Here is a 20,803-nt window from a genome sequence, read left to right on the forward strand (position 1 = left end):
TTCTTCCCCATCAAAAGGTCAACATAAGCCATACTGAGCCTCAAACGGTACCTGTGTAGCTAATACGTTAGCGAGGCCGCTAGCGAGAAGTGAAACAGGTAGCTATCAAGGACGGAGAAGAGTTACTTGGCCTCTTAAAGAATCCTAATGTGTGGCATGGATCGACATTTTAAAATTTATTAAAAGAAGGCAAAAGGGAATGAGGATCAAAATGTCTCTGCTGGGAGAAGCGTGATGTCATCAGCGGTTAAATGCCAGTTACTTCCTTGCACCTGAGAGACTTCCTCTTTTCAGCTAGAGTCTTGGGGCCCCATGTCCACAGATTAACAAGCGAAGGACAGGGAGCCAAGGTCAGGGAGCCAATCTGACCAGCCTGTGAGTGCTGCCCCTCCTCCTAGCCAGACTGGCCAAATGACTTCATGAAGCAGATTGAGAAGGCGTCAGCAGAAGATCTACCTTTCCTCTAAACCTATAGGGACCACCATTATCATCTGGGACACAAGAACCAGTGGGCGGCTCTATTAGAATATAAGGATAAGCCACGCTTCTCTCCCCCATTCTTAGTAGGAAGGTAAGAGATGCTCTATAAAGCGAAGAAGCAGAGCTAGGTTTTAAGGATACAGAAGACTTCAACAGGCAAGGAACAGACCTTTTCCAGGTGAAGGTATGAGACCGGAAGACACAGGATGCACGGTGTGTCTGGAAATGACGTATGGCCCAACCCTCATTAAAATGTGGGTGTGGCTGCTCTACTCTGTTTTGGGGGTAAAAAGGGAATCTACCAGGATAGGAGTTAGTGGGGTGATGACTAAATATAAAATACAGATTGGACCAAGTCAGATACAGTAAGAAGAGGTGTACCTCAAATTAGTATGTAGAAATGTACTCTCTAGCAGGCAGGTCCAACCTGTCACCTCCAGGCTGCATGCATCTCACGTCCAGTACTTGTTGGTGCCTCGTCATATGGTAATGTCCAAGGCTGGAGATTCCCCATGTCTCCTCATGTAAGCCAGCCAATTTTATTTGGTACCAGGTCTTCAATCCCAGACGATGGCATTACCTCACTGGACACAGCTCATGTCCTGTCCCCGGTCAATGCAATTCCTTAGATATGTAGCTCTGAACTTTAATGAAGTTCAAATAAATAAATAAATTCCGCTCTCACACCCTATCAGTTCTCCTTTCAGTTTACAAAATATAAAACAATTATGGACAGAATTCTCAACGCCCACTTTCCTCCAGGCATGTTCATGGGTGGCTGGCTTCTTCCTGCAATGCTTCTCTATGCTAATCCAATAAAAGTGAGCCAGGTTGGAGCCACTCACACCCCAAGCTCCTTGTCTTAATAAATATACATGTATCTTACTCAAGGATTTCTAGCTGTCTAGGCACATTCTGGTAGTTAGTGGGTTTCAGGAGAACAAGGCTACTGCTGCATACCACACAAGTATATATATTTTTTTAAGCTTTGTTTTATGCCGTAGGTCACCAGACTTCAGAAACATGTGAGCATATGCCACCTCACTGTGGCTTTCACAAATACACGTTACAGTAATGTGAAAGAGAAACAAATATGCAGAAGTGTCACTTACAAAATGCGCATCACGAGTAACATGGAAAAGAAAATGAAAACTACTGTGTCTCACGGTTTATATTCTTTTAATTCCATGCATTAAAAAAAAAACAAAAAACTGGTAACCAGCAGAGATCAAGAGTCAGGGACAGACTTGCCTGCTCTCACAGCTCAAGATCTAGGCAGGAGAAAGCAAGAAACAACAGTTGTGGTCCAGAGCTGTGGTAACACCCAAGGCCCCTGAAGTAGCTATATCAGAAGATAGTTAGGAAATGTTAGCTGGCCAGCTAGGTGGAAGCAGAAATAAGCAGCCTTTTCTTGCTGTTGCTGTGAACACAGAGTTACCCTGTATGTCGAAGTAAGAGACAGGGAAACTACTTCCAGACTGGATCCAAGATAAACTGAAGGCGGGCTTACTGGAGTCCTGGCATTATCTCAGTGTTATTTAAAGGATGAACTTTGCATCAATGCTCTTTTGTTTGTTTGCCCAGGATGAGATTAAGCCCTTAACTTTTAAGGTGATATACTGAGAATGATATAAGTCCCACTTAGGAATTGCTCATTTATGGAATTTCCCATTTAGTATTTAAAACCACCACTAAGGGGCGATCACTGTGCATGAACCACTTAAATCCAGATCATTAGTGGTCGTATACCCTCACAGTCTCGGGATACACAGGAGTCAAAAGGAAATGATGACCACGCATCTTTAGAAAGCACAAAAGTCTCTATAGGGAACATGTGCATGGTCTGTACACATGATGCAAAGTTATCCGGCCTAAAAAGAAATGTGATTCTGCTACATGCTTCAGCATGTTATGAACCAAACTCATAATATACTAAGTGAAATAAGGCAACCATGAGAGGGCTGAGTGATCCCACGTGTCTAAAGTACCTGCTGAAGTCAGATCCACGTGGATAGAAGCAGAGTGGCAGTTTCCAGAGACTGAGAGACCGTTTTGTAATTTTGACAGGGTTTCAGTTTTGCAAGATGAACAGATCGTTTCTGAGAATGATGGTGGTAGTGGTGACAATGAAGTAAAACAGATGTCACTGAACCATCCCTTAGAAGTGGTCAAGAGACTGAGTGGGGTGGCTTAAACCTGTAATCCCAGCACTGGAGAGGCTGAGGTAGAAGCATCAGGCACTCAGGCTCAGCTCTGAGAGACACTATTTAAAAACCCAGAGGCCAGGCGTGGGTCACACCTCTAACTTCATCCAGGAGGGCAAAGACACAAGGACAGCAAGCACCGAGCTGCTGAGCTCGCTGAGGAAGCCCAGGTGGGCCTGATAGCCCCAGAGCAAAACAGGTCAAGATGGAACATCTGTGTGCACTTTCACAATTAAAACAAACAAACAAATGCTGCCTAAAAGTATCTTTTTAAAATAACTGGCAGGCTGAGCAACAGGCAATGGGGATAGACTTGTGCAGTTTCCAAGAAGTTGCACAGGAAAATAGATTTTACAAGGTAGAGGGGAAGTGAAGGCAGCACACAGGAACCATTTTCTAATGCATCTGCAAAGGGTGTGAAAAGAACAGTTTGATGGTTGCTTAGGAGATACCAGGGAGTTTGAGGAACTTTTACTTTTGCCTCTGTAAGTCAGAGATGGGCAGGAGGGGGAAGGGGGAGTGAGGCGGGTCCAATGCTGGTTGGAAGCCTTCAAAGTCAGCCTGAGCACATTGGTTGAGAGATGGGGTGGTACTGTGTTAATCCAGAGAACAACTGGAGAGCAAAAAACCATGGCAACCATTTATTAAATACTCAGAAACGGGTCCTTCAGCAAACCAAGATGGAAATACGGCTGCCCAAACTCCAACTGGAGTTGCACTGATGGACTGGAGAAAGGTCAGAAGTTCCTTGCCTGTTGAAGTCTTCTCTATCCTTAGAACCCAGTTCTGCTTCTTCGCTATAGAGGGCAGGGCACCCGAGTCCCAGAAGGGGAGACTGGCATCCTTTTAACCACTCTCTGCTCATCTGTTGCTACACTGCCAGTACAGGGCAAGGATCCTGTGGACACCCACAAGTACAGCCCTCCCATGACAGGAAAAGCAAGCACCACAAGTGTGCTTTATTCTCGGAGAAATGTTCAGTTTTCCAGAAAAAAGGAAACAACAATAACAAAACAAATGAACAAACAAAAAACGTTAGTTAGTTAAAACCATGTGAATCAAAACTTTAAAATCTGTCCAAGCAGAGAAAACTGTAGCTATTATCACTACAGCTTCACACAAAAGGTCATGGCTAGGCTTGGGAACGACCCACCCTCCTGAGGGCTGGGTTCCTCTCCCTCTCCACACATCCTTTCATGCCATTTACCCTTAGGTACCCTTAGGTTGGGCCTTGACAATCTGTAACTCTTAGCAAATCTACATCAGCTCCAACTTATATAAGCACAACTTAGAGCCGGCCTCCAAAAGCTGCTGGAAATCTGAAGTGCTCGATGCTCAGGCATTTGGCGAGCCGTCAACATTTCAGAGGGTACTTCAAATGTTTTGGTTTGAGACCTAAAAGAGTATTTCCCGCTTGTCAACATGCACAGCCCAGGCAAAAAAGCCAAGTACATTTCCCTCAGCACCGGTCAGATGTTATACTCAGGCACTGAACCAATCTCACCTACAGGGGCTGTGGAGAGAGGAAGGATCGGTAAGTGGGAAAATTCCATCCAGTTCAGGGTATGGTAAAAGACTATCTGTAAGTCCCAAAGTAGGAGGGCTTTCTGCACTTTCTGCAATCTCCAAGAGTGTTCTTATGAGAGGAATGGAGCACTACTAGGTTTAGAGGTGAGACTAGACTTTTCCCACGATCAACAAGGTAGTGGAGCGTGATTTCCTTCCGGGGCTCGTGCACTAGGAATTGAGAATTTCCCTTTTAAGCAGGCTGTGCAGCTAATGCAGGACGGCAGCGTGGGTTAGCAGAGATGGGGTTAAACGGAGTTATCTGATACTGTAAAGTGGACAAGTGCAGCTGGGTTATGACGCAATCCTCAGAGCAAAGGCAGTCCAATAACTAAAATGCTCAGGAAAGAAAACAAATGCAGAGCATGAAGGCCACAACCCCACCGGGGCTGACGCCAGACGTGAAGGACTTCATGTGAGGAAGTCCTCGTAGTCTTCTCCGAAACACTAATGCCTAGGCTACTGAGGTGGGCGTACTGGTAAGTCACATTTTAATTTCAAAAGAAAGAAACAGGAATTAAATTAGCTTGATAGTGCTGTGTCTTCGGGCTTAAATTTTCATTTCCTTGATTCTTAAGTTCCGATTTCTTCCTCTAAGACTTGGCAAACATGAAGAGTGGTTTTGGTTTCATGAGTGTTGAGGATGAAGGTTATGCTTTTAAAGTTCAATCTATAGTTTACTTTTCCATAAACTGTAAAGTAACTTAGATGCAGCCTGACTAATATTTTTTCTAACATAAAATATGCTTACAGTAAACTTTAGTTTATTTATTCAGCTACCTAAAGATGGATAGTTTTTTAAAAAGCCCCATTTGATGGGAAAATTGTAAACTTGCAACTGTATGGAGAGATGTCGAGACTCGACCACAGCATGCCCTCATGCTGAAGAAAGTTTAAACGTAGTAAATTCAGCATTTACTCTCTCCTGACAACTTTAGAATATTAGCTAGCCACAAGAAATTATCATGGGGGGTATAAAAATACCTGTAATTTGATCATTCTTTCCAATAACAAAGGGGAGACCTTTCTCTTCCTTTAGCTCCTATCATGTGGACAAGAGCAAAGGGACACCTTGACATTGTGCATGATTTTATATGACAGGGAGGATTTCTAGTCAACAGTCCCATGCTCTGAGCTCGTCAGTCTTTGCCCTCCAACTTTAAGACTTCACACATATGATATTAGATCACCGGATGTTCCAAACAGCCAGGTGACACTGGGAAACCCTCTTTATGTCTCTGTCTTACCAATCTGAAAAGGAGGTTAGCAAGTTTCAGGGACAAGGTGATTTGTCTAATTAAAGGGCAGAGGAGCCAACCAACTGGTTACAAATCTACTTCCTTGCCTCTAGCATACAATGATTCTGTCTAATAAAAATTGTAATTTATGCATAAGTAGAAGAGAAATGCAAGACTGTGCAGAACTGGTTAGCCCTTTATAGCTGGATGTTTACATAACAAGGGCAGTAATCGCATTATATAAAATAGTCAATATTATTGGAGTAATAGAAAAGGGGAAGCAAGCTTTGAAGATAAACAGCTAAATCTTGATATACCGAGATGCTGAATAACATTATTTGTTTGGGTTTTTAACTTTTTAACCGGCTTCACCACTGTCCTAGCACCTATTAAAAACAATATCTACAATAAAAAAAAAAAAAAAAAACAACTAAGGTTTATGTATCTGGCCCATAGCAGCTGTTCAATAAAAATTTAATTCCTTTCCCATCCTCTGCACTAATAAGTCAGTGAGAGGTAGTACTGCCAAGGGCAAAATCAACACAAAATCATTCAAGCTGTAATCCAAAACTGAGAGAGTTACAAAGTCATTTGTGAAACTAAGGAGAAAGGAAACCTTTTGTACCAACTTCTGTTAACTGCTACAGATAACCAAACAGTGTATCAAAGACCAGGTAGCAAACAGCTCCCCACCAGACCCACCAAGTACAGCCTGCCCTGTGTAACCTGCATTGCACGCAATCCAGTCACTCCTTACCATCCTGTTAGGTGTGTGTGTGTGTGTGTGTGTGTGTGTGTACACATGTGGTTTAATTACTTCATCAGTCTAATGTTCCTTTTTAGTATTTCTGTTGCTCAGTATACACTGATTAGAAGCTAAAGTTAAGACTAACAAACTAAACAGAATCTTAAATTCTTTTATTAGAAAATACAGTTAAATATACTTTAGCCAGTGTGTTCAAACTTTTTTCCTTAGGATCACTTTTTGCTCTTAAAGATTGTGGCAGACTCTTAAAGAGCTTCTGTTCATATACCTCTCCGCGCTACTATTTGGTAAACTAAAGTTGTGAAAAGCTCGAAGATATTAATTTTAATGCAATTTAAAAGAGCTTGAAATATTAACCTAAATAGCATGAGTTCAAAAGGAGTTTATATAGGTAAGAGGCATTCTGCTGTGTTTTTGCACACCTGTTTAATAATGGTCCATAAAAGGCAGGCAGTTCTTAGAGCCATGGACCAATATACGCTGTTACAGAATGATGTCTTGGCTAAAGAATGGCAAAGATCTAATCCCATGCAGATAAGCAGATGAGAGTAGCATGCCATGGTGCATCAAGCTGCATTAAGACTAGGCACCCCCTCTCCTACTGAGGCTAGACAGTGCAGCCCAGTGGTGCCTACAGGAAAGTTGGGAAGGGAAGAGGACCCAGCTCCCTGTCATACAGAGACCACAGCCACATTAGGTGGAGCTTGGGGAATTCTGCAGAAGAAGGGAAGGAAGTATTGTAGGAGCCAGCTGGGTCAAGGACATCACAGCCTCAACTAAGCTGGGCTCACAGAGCCTGAACTGACAACCAGGAGTGGTTTCTTACAGGTCAGCTATACGGTGTTGAAGTTCCACCTACAATTTACGTTCTGTTACACGGAATGCCTTCTGCCTTAATATTTAAATAGATCTCTTACTCATATTTAATAGGCTAATTATTTGGAGAATATACATTCACATAGAACTTTCTAAGCCTAAATGTTCATTTTACCACGTTAGAAGCAGGGATCACGGTGTTACTGGTATCCTGTCTCAGTATCAGGAAGTGTCAACTCGTGACGTTAAATCATAGTTTTCTATAATTCTGTTCTCTGAAAGAAACTAACTAAAGGAACTGGTAAAGCACACAGCCCGAATGAATAAATTATAGCCACAGTTACACACCGGATCATATGTAGGAATAGAGATGTGACTCCTTACGTCAACACTCAGAAGAAATTCAAAGTGCTATTATTAAATTTGAAACTTAGTGAGCATTTAGATTTCAACTTAGTCTTCCCAGTAAAGTTTATGTAAACATTTAAAAAAAAAAAAAAAAGAGCCTCAAACACTGAAATCTCAAGCATTTCTGGTCCCAAGGATTTGGGGCAAGAAGGATTCAAACTGAACATATAAAATAAGATCTTACCTATTTACCCATATGCATGTGTCAAAATGATACAACAATCACAAAAGATTACAGCATGGTGACACTCTGAATCACAGCACTGGCTTTTTGTGTTGTTATGATTGAAAGAGATAAACATTAATAACAAAGTAAATTTTTGGGGATGAGAATGTATACTAAATCATGAGCCACAATTATTCCAATCTTGTGACCAAAGATGTCTACATAATTTGTCTTGCTTACAATGTGACAATTTACAAAAGAAAACATTTTAAAACTCTGCAGATTTTGACTGCCCTCATCGTTTGAGAGTTAAGTGCTTAACTTGCCCAGAGCTGTGCGCACAAATTCATCCAAAAGTCAGTGAACCCTGAGCTGCTGTCAACGCAATTCTGAGCCTTCCTAAAGCAGAGGGCAGCAGTTAACCCTGCACTCAGGGGGCTCGTCCTTAGGACGATGGTATACATACAGAATCCGGAGAGGTTGGAAGTATTATTTAATTTTAAGGATGTGTTTATCTTATGTGTATAAATGTTTTGCTTGCATGCATGTTTGTGTGCCTTCCCATCCTGGAATGGGAACTTATTAATGGCTGTGAGCTACCATGTGGGTGCTGGGAATAAAGCCCAGGTATCTGCAAGAGCTATAAACCATTCTTCAGCCTAGTTACTTTAAATAATTATGAGAGAGAACCAATGGGAGGAGAAGCCCTTGGTCCTGCCAAGGCTGGACCCCCCCAGGGAATGTCAGGGCAGGGAGGTGGTAAGGGGTGGGTGGATGGGTGGGGAAACACCCTCATACAAGAACATACAAGAAGGGGGATGAGGGATGGGATGGGAGTTTATGGACAGGAAACTGGGAAAAGGGGATAACCTTTGAAATGTAAATAAAAAAAATCCAAGAAAAAAAAAAGAAATACCCGCCCCCCGTGAGGTGCCAGAGGGCACAAGTAGGGGTGCGCCTGGTGCAGCCTTCACAGAGAAACAGCTCCTGAGAAGGTGCCATTAGGCCTGAGATCAGCAGGTCTGAGGCAAAAGTAAAACAGAGACACAATCCCAGGCAGACTTCGGGGCTCCAATTGCCTTTGCCCCAGTGAATGAATTTCTGCTCTTTTAGAGTTCATTCTTGCTAGACTGACAGTATGGAGGCCCAGTCAGCCAGTTATTTCTGTTACTCCCTGTAGTATCTGACAAAGTCAGGTGGTCACTCTTTCAAGGCCCTACCCGTGGCCCATCAATTCACGGAGACCCAAAACCTTCGAGACTGTGAGGCGGACTGAAACCATTCATGTGCTCCGTCCAGCCTGGCACAAAAGGACAGAGCCTTCAGAAGGTAGCCAGAAGATTAAACTCTTGTCCTTCAATTTTAATTTCAACAGGACCAAAACCAGCTAAGTAGCTAATTTAAAACAAAACAAAACAAAACAAACAAAAAAAAACAAAAAACAAAAAACAAAAAAAACCCAACCCACCTATTGGTTTACCCAAGGCATGAGTATCTACTCCCTTGCTGTTCCCACTCCCACCCCATACCGCACCATGCCACAGGTCAGCTTTGTTGGTGGCTTTTCAGATCTATACACAAAGCTCCCTCACTTGGGCCTGTGGAGCCTGACCATACTGACACAGGGCAGGGTAGGGGCTTCCTCCAGCCATCAAGAGGACAGTGGGCATTGCTCAAGCTGAAGAATTTAGCACAGTAAGTGATAAGCCATTTGCCACCAAGTGAGTCTACACAGGGTGGATGCAGCAGGGACCCTCGAGGGGAGAAGAGCACAGCTACCTGACACATGGCGGATGGGGATGTGCTCGGCACACCATGTTTCTCTTAACCTGTCTGCCTCCTGCGGAAAACTGAGAAGTTCTAGATCAATCAGCTCTCGTGCTACAGCTAGGAATCATTTGCAGGGTTGCCATACAGAACAAACTAGGGAAAAGGATTATTTTTGGCTGAACGCAATAACTAGTTAAGGCCAATTTTAAACCAATTTTAAACATCAACAACCTTAACTGCACTCTGTGCTCCAGGACACACAGTAGGTATGCACCTTGAATCATCTGGTCAAGCTTTCTGGATTATTTTTTTTCCGACAAAATGAGGATTGCATCCATCTTCCAAAACATCCCAAGGACTTGAAGGTTCACAGCTGCAATCCATCCTATTCTCCAAACCACTTTTCACGTACTCCCTTGTCTATTATCCAAGCTACTTCTGTGCTTTTGCTATTACTGACAGTACTTCAATGTTTCAATATTTCCTGATACACACCAGCAAACATGTTGCTGACTCCCCTAGAAGTTGAAATATTCCACCATAGAAATATTCCACCATAGGATAGGTAAATGCTTATTCTTTCCAAATAGTTCCAATTCACTGTCCAAGGTGATTTACTTGGGAAACGTAATCCTGAGTATTATTTTTAAGTCTTAAAACCTTACCTTTAAAAGTCCTGAGCAATTTTTACAATGTACATACAAGTTGAAATCACTTGTTTTAGAAAGGGAGAGGATGAGAAACACACAATTCTGGACAAGGCCGCCTCTGAGTGGAAGATGGAAGGCTGAGGGAGCAGGGACGGGATGCAGGAGGGCTGGGGGAGCAGGGACGGGATGCAGGAGGGCTGGGGGAGCAGGGACGGGATGCAGGAGGGCTGGGGGAGCAGGGACAGGATGCAGGAGGGCTGGGGGCAGGGAAAGGATGCAGGAGGGCTGGGGAGCAGGGACGGGATGCAGGGGCTGGGGGGAGCAGGGAGGGATGCAGGAGGCAGGGAAAGGATGCAGGAGGGCTGGGGGGCAGGGACGGGATGGGAGGGCTGAGGGAGCAGGGGAAAGGATGCAGGAGGGCTGGGGGAGCAGGGACGGGATGCAGGAGGGCTGGGGAGCAGGGAAGGATGCAGGAGGGCTGGGGAGCAGGGACAGGATGCAGGAGGCTGAGGGAGCAGGGACGGGATGGGAGGGCTGGGGGGCAGGGGAAGGGATGCAGGAGGGCTGGGGGGACCAGGGACGGGATGCAGGAGGGGCTGAGGGGGCAGGGACGGGATGCAGGAGGGCTGGAGGGAGCAGGGACGGGATGCAGGAGGGCTGGGGGAGCAGGGACGGGATGCAGGAGGGCTGGCGGGGCTCACATGCTGAGTGCTCTTCCTAGGTTCTTCCTGTTGAACTTTAGTTCATATTACAGAAGTTAAATGAGGATTCCACTGAGCAGAAAAGCCATTCTGTAAGCAAACTGCACTGTATGTGCATAAAATAAAGTTTTTTAAAGAACAGCGGCTACAGCTAGACACTGTAGTGCACGTGAAGGACAGGCCAAGACAGGGCAGTAACTGGAAGCATCAGGGCCAGATGAGCTCCACTGCAGTGGACACTTGGGTGAGATCTGCGGCCCCTGACCTTCCAGGACACAGAGTAACCCAGACTTACAGATAAACAGAAGGGGATGCAGGGGGCAGGCAGGGATGCCACCACAGACCAGGACCACTACAACTCTGAGCTCCAAGAGGGCCTGGACTAGATCAGTCAGCGCCTTCCTTCACCATAGTCTCAACACCAAGTATGCTGCCAGATAATTGGTATCAATTGGATCACATTTGCAAGGAAATCTGCCTTATAATTGATGGCATTAAAAATTTTCAAACAATGCAGTCACGGCATTTCAGGTGGTGAAGAACGTATGGTAGAGCTGTGGGCCAAGGTGTACCTGCCATGTATTCTGCAACCTCTGGTGACCCCAGACAGAGGCTGGGGCCTTGTACCTCCTGGACCAACTCTGCTCTTGGTGTACGGTTCACAGCAGGAAGTAGCCTTGGAACTAAAGGAATTGGTGAATTTTCTCAGAAGCTTTTGGAGATGCTGTTTACTGTTTACTTCCTGAAGGAGGCACAAAACTGAAAATGCTAGGTGGCCATGGTTGATTGGAAAGTGTGACACTGCCAGTGAGCTCTGTCCTCGTTCTAGAGAGGTACCTGAGTCACCTGAAGAAAAGGCAGAGGTCAGTCAATCTTGTCACGAAGCTGGTCGTCTGATTAAGATGACCCTTCAGAGCTGAACCAACTAAACAGGGAAGGAGTGTGTGAGAAACATAAAACCTCATCGAGGGACACACACTCAAGGGAACGCAGAGTGACTTCATCCAACATGGTGACTGAAGTTAGTGGCACATAAGAGACTTGCAATAACCTTTAGCAATGCAGATAGAAAAGATACTCCTCTCAGCACTATCACGGAGGGAAGACTCCTCAGCAGCCTAATGACTGCAGGTATACACTGTATTTACCTTTTTTCTCCTATAGTAACTTAGGCTAAATAGTTAAAGTAGGCACTAAGCCCCAGTAGTCAGAGTTTGTGAAATTATCAAGGATAAAAAGTGGCTATAAAGATTCCATATTTGGGGCTGGATGGTGGCTCAGTGGTTAAGACTACGGGCTGCTCTTCCGGAGAGGGCTGAGACTCCATGGCCATCACCCACATGACTGCTTCCCAACGTCAGCTCCTAGCATCCTGACACCCGCTTCTGGCCTCCACAGGCACCAGACACACACATGCTGTTCAGATGGGTGAGGTAAAACGCTCATAAACATACATTTTTAATTTTTTTAAAGAGAGAATTCTATTATTTCAGACTGGGAACCTGGTTCATCAGGTAAAGGAACTTACTACCCAGCCTGAAACCTGAGTTCTGTCTCCAGGAGGAAACAAAATGGCGGTGACTTCAGCATGCTGTCCTCTGACCTCCTTGGGAACATAGTAACACAAGAGTCAGCATGTGGGTGCGCACACACACACACACACACACACACACACACACACACACACACACACACCTTTTTAGATCTATAGGTTTTCTACTCTGAATTATGGAGTTTGAAAGATTCATATCTTGAGGAAAAGTAGCACATAGGCAAAGAGGGATATTGAAAACATAAAAGAGCATTACGAGAAAAATTAGAAGGCAGTAAGTACAGGCATCCCTTACTACAAACATACCCCATACATACATACATACATACATACACACACATATATGCAAATATGTATACATACACACATGCAGGTCTATACTTATATACATATACACCTGCCAAAAAAAGGGTCCAAGGAAATCATAAGCATGAAACATATGTTTCAGCTATAGCTACCAACAGAAAGGAGGGCTTATTATTATCAGTATTTTCTCATGCACACATACACACACACACACACACGTATGCACGCAAACACGTTATCAGTCAGCAGTGAAACAGCAGCTGATAGCTGTTACGAAGCATAGCAAGATAAGGACTGTTTTCTAAGATACTTAAATGATCCTATGAAAATCTACTGTAAAGATGGATTGTACAAAAATAATCCCAAAATGGAATGCTGGGAAAAGATACCAAGTGCAACAGAGAATCCCAGTCTGCTGGTCAAGGGCTAGGAAAAGGTCAGTCTTAGATAATCTGAGTGCACCCTGAGCACCACATTCGTGTACCCCCACACTTCAATTCTACAAATACAATTCTGGGGATGGTTGCTCTCTAATCCCAGGACATACTTAGTCAAGCTTTCATCTACGTACTGCTGAATTCACAAGCTAGTGTCGCAGTACAACCCATCAGAATCAGAAGCCACCATTCCCCACCCCACCCCCAACAAGGCTCCATACTCAGAGCAAGGAGAGAGCACACACACTCCAGGGTCAAGCATCTAGGGAACTGTGTCTGGGCAGTATTTCCATTCCCACTGTCACTCCTGGGCTTTTATAGTCCTTCCCTTTGGCTATCTAATCCTGAATCTTAAACAAGCGTGCAGACAAGGGTTGCTATGTATCTGGAGTAAAAGCTATTGCTTTCTCAGAAAGAGAAATCTGTTTTCTGCGCATAGAACCAAAAGATACACACTAATGACCCAAGGCCCACAATGGAAGGTCTCAGTGCAACTCCATGAGAAAGCAAACACCAGCTCTCCAGTGCCAAAGGAGGTCAGGGATTCATTTCCTCGAATAGCTCTAGAGAATAGGGCCCTGATTCAAAAACAACACTTCTGGGAGGGGGAAAAACAAAATAAGAACCCAGGATGCTTGGCCTACATACAAGTTCTAGAGAGAGTAAGCAGATGTAACAGCTCTGAAGGCAAGACTAACAGCTCCGTGCCAGCCTCGTCAAAGAGGAGGGTAGCCACTGGCTGTTGAATATGAGCACAGAGTTCTGTATTTTGCCCTTAGTCCTGAGGGCTACCTTCCAGTAACAAGAATGGACGAACCATCACCTCCCAGCACACACACCCCTCGAGGGGGGAGGGGAAATGCTGGGCTACACACCTAGGTAAGCTCAGACCACTGTAAGCACGGCCTCCGAAGCTTCCTGCAAGTCCTGTATCTCAGTGCAAAAGAATGTGATTCCTAAATAAATATGGAGAAGCAAGGGGATCTGAGAGGCTGAGAGACAGAGCATTCCAGACGCACTGATTACTCTGTCCTTAGCTCACTCACACGCAGTGCTGGTGATGTTCCCACTGACTCACACACCGCCAGTGCCAGGTGTCTGATGCTTACAGCAACAGGAACCCTATGAGGTAGCTCTCAAGTTAAGAGATGCAGAAGCTGATGGACAGAGAGGTGCTTGGCACTTACGGCAATATCAAGACTATTAAGATCGTGAGACACACTTCCAACCAACCAACTGCATCTTACTTCAATGCTTTCTTTCAATCATTTTATTGGCTGGCCTGTTTGTTATCCCCATGGAGCAGTAAATGATGTGATCATCTTTAGTGACAATTTTATTCTCTCTCTCTCTCTCTCTCTCTCTCTTTCTCACACACACACACACACACACACACACACACACACACACACACACACAGAGGCAGGCAGGCTTGGCACCAAAAAGACAGCTAAATTATCTTCGGGTATCAGAGGGACACCATATTCATCTACCATTAAGCAGCTATTCTAGCAAGTAGAGCCATGTCTGGAGACAACCACAGAATACTACTGCCACCTAGTGGACAGAGGCCAGAGCTACTGCTGTACATGTAACTGCATAACACAGACACCAACAGAGCTGGACTCCCTAAAATGTTGAGTCCATAGCTAAGAAACACTGGACTGGTCCAAAAGTAGCAGGTTAGACTTTACCACAGCACCACCAAGGCTGTCCAGATATGATTTGGGATGGCCATTTTCTAGCCTCCAGGGCAGCGCCTCTCAACATTTCTAATGTTGCAACCCTTTAATATAGCTCCTCGTGTTGTGGTGACCTCCCAACCATAAAACGGTTTCATTTCTACTTCATAAATTTAATACTGCTACTGTTGTGAATCAGGATGTAAATATGACATGCAAGATACCTGATACACAACCCCAAGAGGCTGAGAACCACTGGTCTAGCGCTTCATGTTCGGAGGACAAGCAGGACCATGTTCTGGAGGGCACGAGTGCCTGCATCAGCACACCTTGCCCTCCTCCACTAGACTCATCCATGATTTGCAGGCACAGTCACAAGATGCTGAACACAAAGTTCTCAGATAGGTCGGATGTGGCAGTCCATCGTGTTCTTGAAAGTTCCACTAACTGGGTTTGGGGAAGTGGCCTGAACTAGGTTTGGTCACTATCAGTTTATTGTCTGTATTCATGAACCTCCTATCCCCATCTCACGGTTACTCTTCCTGAATTCTGTAGTCTGTACTGCAGTGCAGTCAAGGCAGACCTAAGTTTAAGCTTAGTGGAGGAGTTCTAAAGGTGTGCGATTCGGCCTCAGAGCACACAAGAATTTCTCAAGTGAGAGCTAAGTAACACGGTTGCGCATAGCAAGAGACCAGACGCTTGTCAAATTACAAGTTGTATCGGTGAATTCGGGACACTGCCTAGAGGGACACAGTGGCCAAGAACTAGAGAAGCCAAGTTAAGCTATCCGGGACCCACATCTACCAATGCAGAAAACCAAAGAAAGGGCAGAAGCAGCAGCCACGGCCTGCTAGGACATTCCCAATGTATGCAGCAGGCTGAGTCTCTCCTGCGGCTAAGTCTCAGACATCAGCACGCAAGATTAGAGCTGAATCAAAATCAAAGTTAAAAGGACATCACTTATAGACATTTTTAAAGACTGGCATAGAAAATGGAGGCTTTCTATATACCAGTTACCCTCCGAAAGAAAGGCCAACTCCTAAATGGATTCCAGGAAAGCTGAAGGACCCACTGAACTTGAGCACACATGGACACATGGACACACACACACACACGCACGCACGCACGCACGCACGCACGCACGCACTCACAGGTGCCCTCTATATTGTCTCTGAACTAAGGCTCTGACCTGGAGCGTAACAGACTTAAGTTTAAATACCATTTGGACATTCATAAGCTATCCTATCTACCTTGGTGATTCAACCACTGCAAACACTGGCTCTTCCTCATCTGTAAGGTGGTGGCGAATAGTGACTCCTGGGGCAAGGCTTTACCCATGTTTAGGTAACCAGTGTCCCCACCATCCTATCACCTTTTGTGTCTTCATATCTGTTCCTAAGTCAGTGTCTGTCACAATGCCCTTTCCTCATGGTGTCAAGCCACTTCACATGCCAGTCTTCACTATCACGTGCTCAGGAAGGCTGCCCATCATCCTCTTTCCTGAGGCTACACAGGTCCTTCCTCCTTCATTGAGGCCCCTAACACCCTAGAGTGCCACTGTATTCAGCCACCCAGCTTGGAAGCTCCCTTAGAGTTCTCTGAGACTAATGGTCTCCACAGGGCCCAGCAAAAGTGGATGGTGTTGGAATCTTCACAAAGTAAGGACTGAATGTATACAAGAGCTGAGAGCCACTACTGAATACGGGAACACAGCCTTGCAGTGACAAATAACATCAAACAATGCGGAGATCGGAAAATAAGCCAGCTGAGGCAAGGACAAAGAACTTAGAATTTAGACCCTCTATGGCTTCTGAGACATGTGCTACCAAACCCTGAACACCCTCATCTCTTAAGGAAAAAGTAAAGGGATTCCTTCTCCTGGGAAAAGGTGAAAGCGAGCTTCCTGGTGGCTGAGCTAGCGAAGGCATAAGGAGGCCGTGGTGAGTGTAGAATGAAGCTAAAACAGCTATCCTAAGATCCCCACACGCAGCCAAGTAGGAGACTTTCTGGGAATCAGGGGAATGTGACAAAGCAAAGTCTCTTCCCCGAAATCACGTGTCACGCTCCAATGGCTGTCTGTGCCTTAGCAGCAAAGACTACTCTTCAGGGGTCCCAATGTGGGCAACATAAGTCAGAGCAGAGGTCAACGTGTGCATTCCAAAGTACCCAGAAAGGCTAGAAAACTGAGGGCAGATGTGGGAGGTCTATAATATAACCAACTAAAACAAAATATTTTAAAGCAATATTATGAAGTATCTGAAAACATAAAAGTCCCTGGAAACCACATAGAATAAAGATACCAAGGCTGGGGGTGGGGGGTACGCTAATTAAAGAGAATACAAAAGCAAGTAAGGACATGTTCTTTGGAGAATTTAGAACTGTTCCCGCCTCTACTACTGTGAGCCTCTTCATTATTTTCTATTAAAGTAAGAGTCAAAGGACTTGAGACATGGCTCCATTGTTAAGAACAGTTGCTGGTTTTGCAGAGGACTAGAGCTCAGTTCCAAGCATCTGCATCAGGCCGCTCGAAAACACGTGTACCTCCAGTGCTAAGAAGCACACATCCTCTTCTGGCCTCCACAAGCACACACATGCACACTTACACAGACCGATAAGTACAGCACTAAACCTTTTAAAATTAATCAGGTGAAAAACAGATATTCTCAAAGGTAATCTTTGATGAAAACATTTCCATGTCTGGACTAGAGAAAGGCAGGAGGAAGTATCAGGTTTGTTTCTGTGTCAAGACCCAACAAAGACCAGGAAGAGAAAGAAGGCTTATCACAGGAGGATGGGGATATGGTAGGATTTGAAAGCAACCCATCACCTTTGGGCTACGTCTGTAAAATACATATGAGATGTAAACTAATTTTATCAGCTAGGAAGAGGGTTCAGTTTGTAAAGTGCCTGCTAAGTCAGGGGGAAAAAAAGCTATGTTCAATCCCAGAATCCAGGTAAGAAAGTAACGGTGGATACCAATGATCCCAGCGCTAAGAAGTGAAGGAAAGTGGATCTCAGAGGCTCAGGGGACATTCAATCTACTCTTCTTCTTAGCAAGCTCCAGGTTAACAGGAGACACTGTCTCAAAAGACCCAAAACGTGTGTATCTCCTGAGGAACATGGTAGCCCCCAAATCTTTTCTATGGCTTACATGCAAACACATGTGCACATACATACAGATATACCAAAACTCAAATATTTCTGGTGCTTTAGAAAAGGGGCATTTAACCTGTTATACTTGATTTGGGATTTTAATACATATAAGAAAATGTTCTATTCCATTAGCCCTGCCCAAAGTGCTGAATCCCAAGTACACCACTCTAAACCAGCACTGCTACATGCTGTCATGGATCATGCAAAACCTTCCTACATAAAGACCCATTCTCTCCACTCAGATTACCTCAAGACCTTTCAGGAATGCTCTGGTAAATAGGGTGAGCACTATCCCTTGTTCCCCAGCGGGCTTTGTATCTACACAGTAAGAGATGACAAGGTTGGATGATGATGATGAAGTATTGATACATAAACTAGGCTTTTAGATGACCCACATAGTAATATTGCCCTGATTGTAGCCCTTGCATAGAAAATATGTATCCTTCACAATTTATTGAATATTCCTGTATGTTTTAACAAATAAATAAGCGTGCTACCGGGAGATTCCTACACCACTCATCATGTTGGAATCCGGGGTCAGGGAACCCACGTTCTCAATAGAGCAGGACCCATGGGAGATAAGCAGGTTACAGCTTGAGAAGCAAGTGAGAGGTTAGATGGAGTAAAATGAAATTCGACTACTCTTTTTGCTAAACTTAACCTGTTCCTATAAGATAACACACAAAACCCACACAGCAGTCTCCCCAAATGAACGGGTAAAACTGGGGGCAGCTCTGTTCCCCTGTGGCAGTCCCTGGGAACAAATGTCACAGACTTGGAGTGAAAGGAAGATGGTGTGACCACATTTCCTAGGTAAGAGTCAAGAATGAAGCTATATGTTCTACAAAAAATGGCAACAGAGGAAACACTTGAGAAGTAACATTTTCTCTGGCTGATGTGTCTGTTTCTTCTATCCTGTCTTCAGCATCTGGAATTCTCTCTTCTGCACCCTGGGTTCTGTGGATGAAACTCGCCTCTGAGAATCCTGAACATGGAGAAATAGAGATAAATACCCCAGAAGAGGGGGATTAAGTGTTCACAACCTTGGTGGGTTTCGCCTCCTGTCTGTCCCTCCACTTTAAGAGATGCTGGTCACCTGAAGGCCATAATCTGCGCTCTAAGTAACCAGCCTGCCTTTCTACCCAGATCTTTGTCTCCAGAAGTGAGAACATGGACAACACAACAACCACAGAGCCCCCAAAGCAGCCCTGCTCCCGGAACACCCTGATCACACAGCAGATCATCCCCATGTTGTACTGTGTGGTCTTCATCACGGGGGTCCTCCTCAATGGAATATCGGGATGGATATTCTTTTACGTGCCCAGCTCTAAGAGTTTTATCATCTATCTCAAGAACATAGTTGTGGCTGACTTTCTCATGAGCCTCACTTTCCCTTTCAAAGTCCTCAGTGACTCAGGCCTCGGTCCCTGGCAGCTGAATGTGTTCGTATGCAGGGTGTCTGCCGTGATCTTCTACGTCAACATGTACGTCAGCATCGCGTTCTTCGGGCTCATCAGCTTTGACAGGTACTATAAAATCGTGAAGCCACTTCTGGTGTCTATCGTCCAGTCAGTGAACTACAGCAAAGTGCTGTCCGTGCTTGTGTGGGTGCTCATGCTTCTCCTCGCTGTTCCCAACATCATTCTGACAAACCAGAGTGTCAAGGATGTCACGAACATACAGTGCATGGAACTCAAAAACGAGCTGGGGCGGAAGTGGCACAAGGCGTCTAACTACATCTTCGTGAGCATTTTCTGGATCGTGTTCCTTCTGCTGACCGTCTTCTACATGGCCATAACGAGGAAGATCTTCAAGTCTCACCTCAAGTCCAGAAAGAATTCCATCTCCGTCAAAAGGAAGTCCAGCCGCAATATATTCAGCATTGTGCTCGTATTTGTCGTCTGTTTCGTACCTTACCACGTTGCCAGGATCCCCTACACCAAGAGCCAGACGGAAGGACACTACAGCTGCCAGGCCAAGGAGACCCTGCTCTATACGAAAGAATTCACCCTGCTGCTCTCGGCTGCCAATGTGTGTCTGGACCCCATTATCTATTTCTTCTTATGCCAGCCGTTTAGAGAAGTCTTGAATAAGAAGTTAAGAATGTCACTAACAGTCCAGAATGACCTAGAGACTTCCAAAACCAGAAGGGGAAATACGATTCAGGAAAGCACAGATACTTTGTAAATTCCCACCCCCTTCCGAGTATTATGGACCTTGTTACACGGTAATTAAGATGTATGAAGTGAAAAGCAGGCCTGCGGCGGTAAATACCTTAGCTAGCTATATTGTCCAATAACATGTATAAAAGTCCAGAAAAGTATAATAAAAATGAAAGGTAAGTTCCCATGTAAAGTGAAAGTCTACAGCACGTCACATCTTTTTAGAAATCGAATGGAGAAGTGGCATGTGGGTGCCAGTCTTCGAGTTACCAAAACTAAACTCTCTCTTCTATGAACGGGCTTCTTAGAAGACACCCACCCTTTCAGAAGTTCCTCCCGAGTAGCCTTCTAAGTAATGCTCACCTCTGTTTCGTGCTTTGTACTGTGTATGTGCCAATAAACAAGTTGTCTTTAAAACCATCAGGAATTTTGTCTTATTAATATCGAAGGGTGAAGAGCACCCCCAGAGTTTCCGCACACCCGCGTGTGGGTCAGTACAGTATGCTTAGTCACACACCGCAGGGCAAGAAAGGTGGTTACACAGAAAGCAGAAGCATCCGACCTGTCTCTGACTTTCCCGGCTGAGTAGTCGTATGCCGTAAGCCCTGTGCACACTTTAGCCCATGTGCAGACCATACTGGAAGAGATCGGACGGAAGATCTTGGTGACTAAACACCCTGGATGTGTTTGGCTAAATGGGCATGGGGGATGGGTGGCTGGGGTGGGGAGGCCATGTCTGTTATCTT

The 20,803-nt window shown here is 44.9% G+C and overlaps 2 protein-coding genes across 11 annotated transcripts in view; one reads left to right on the top strand and one right to left on the bottom strand.

Moving 5' to 3' along the window:
• Med12l (mediator complex subunit 12L) overlaps nucleotides 1-20,803 on the bottom strand; it is a 320,796-nt gene that overhangs the window by 187,314 nt on the left and 112,679 nt on the right. The gene's annotated exons all lie outside the window — the stretch shown is intronic.
• On the top strand, nucleotides 4,593-20,477 carry P2ry14 (purinergic receptor P2Y14). The gene is made up of 2 exons (XM_032898345.1): nucleotides 4,593-4,729; nucleotides 18,821-20,477. The coding sequence occupies exon 2, from the start codon at nucleotides 19,066-19,068 to the stop codon at nucleotides 20,080-20,082; it is 1,017 nt and encodes a 338-aa protein (XP_032754236.1). The 5' UTR covers nucleotides 4,593-4,729; nucleotides 18,821-19,065; the 3' UTR covers nucleotides 20,083-20,477.

The sequence above is a fragment of the Rattus rattus genome, chromosome 3 (genome assembly GCF_011064425.1).
Source record: "Rattus rattus isolate New Zealand chromosome 3, Rrattus_CSIRO_v1, whole genome shotgun sequence".
Taxonomy (NCBI): Eukaryota; Metazoa; Chordata; class Mammalia; order Rodentia; family Muridae; genus Rattus; species Rattus rattus.

Coding starts and splice junctions, on each gene's coding strand:
- P2ry14 (XM_032898345.1), top strand. CDS start 19,066: ATGGACAACACAACAACCACAGAGCCCCCAAAGCAGCCCTGCTCCCGG.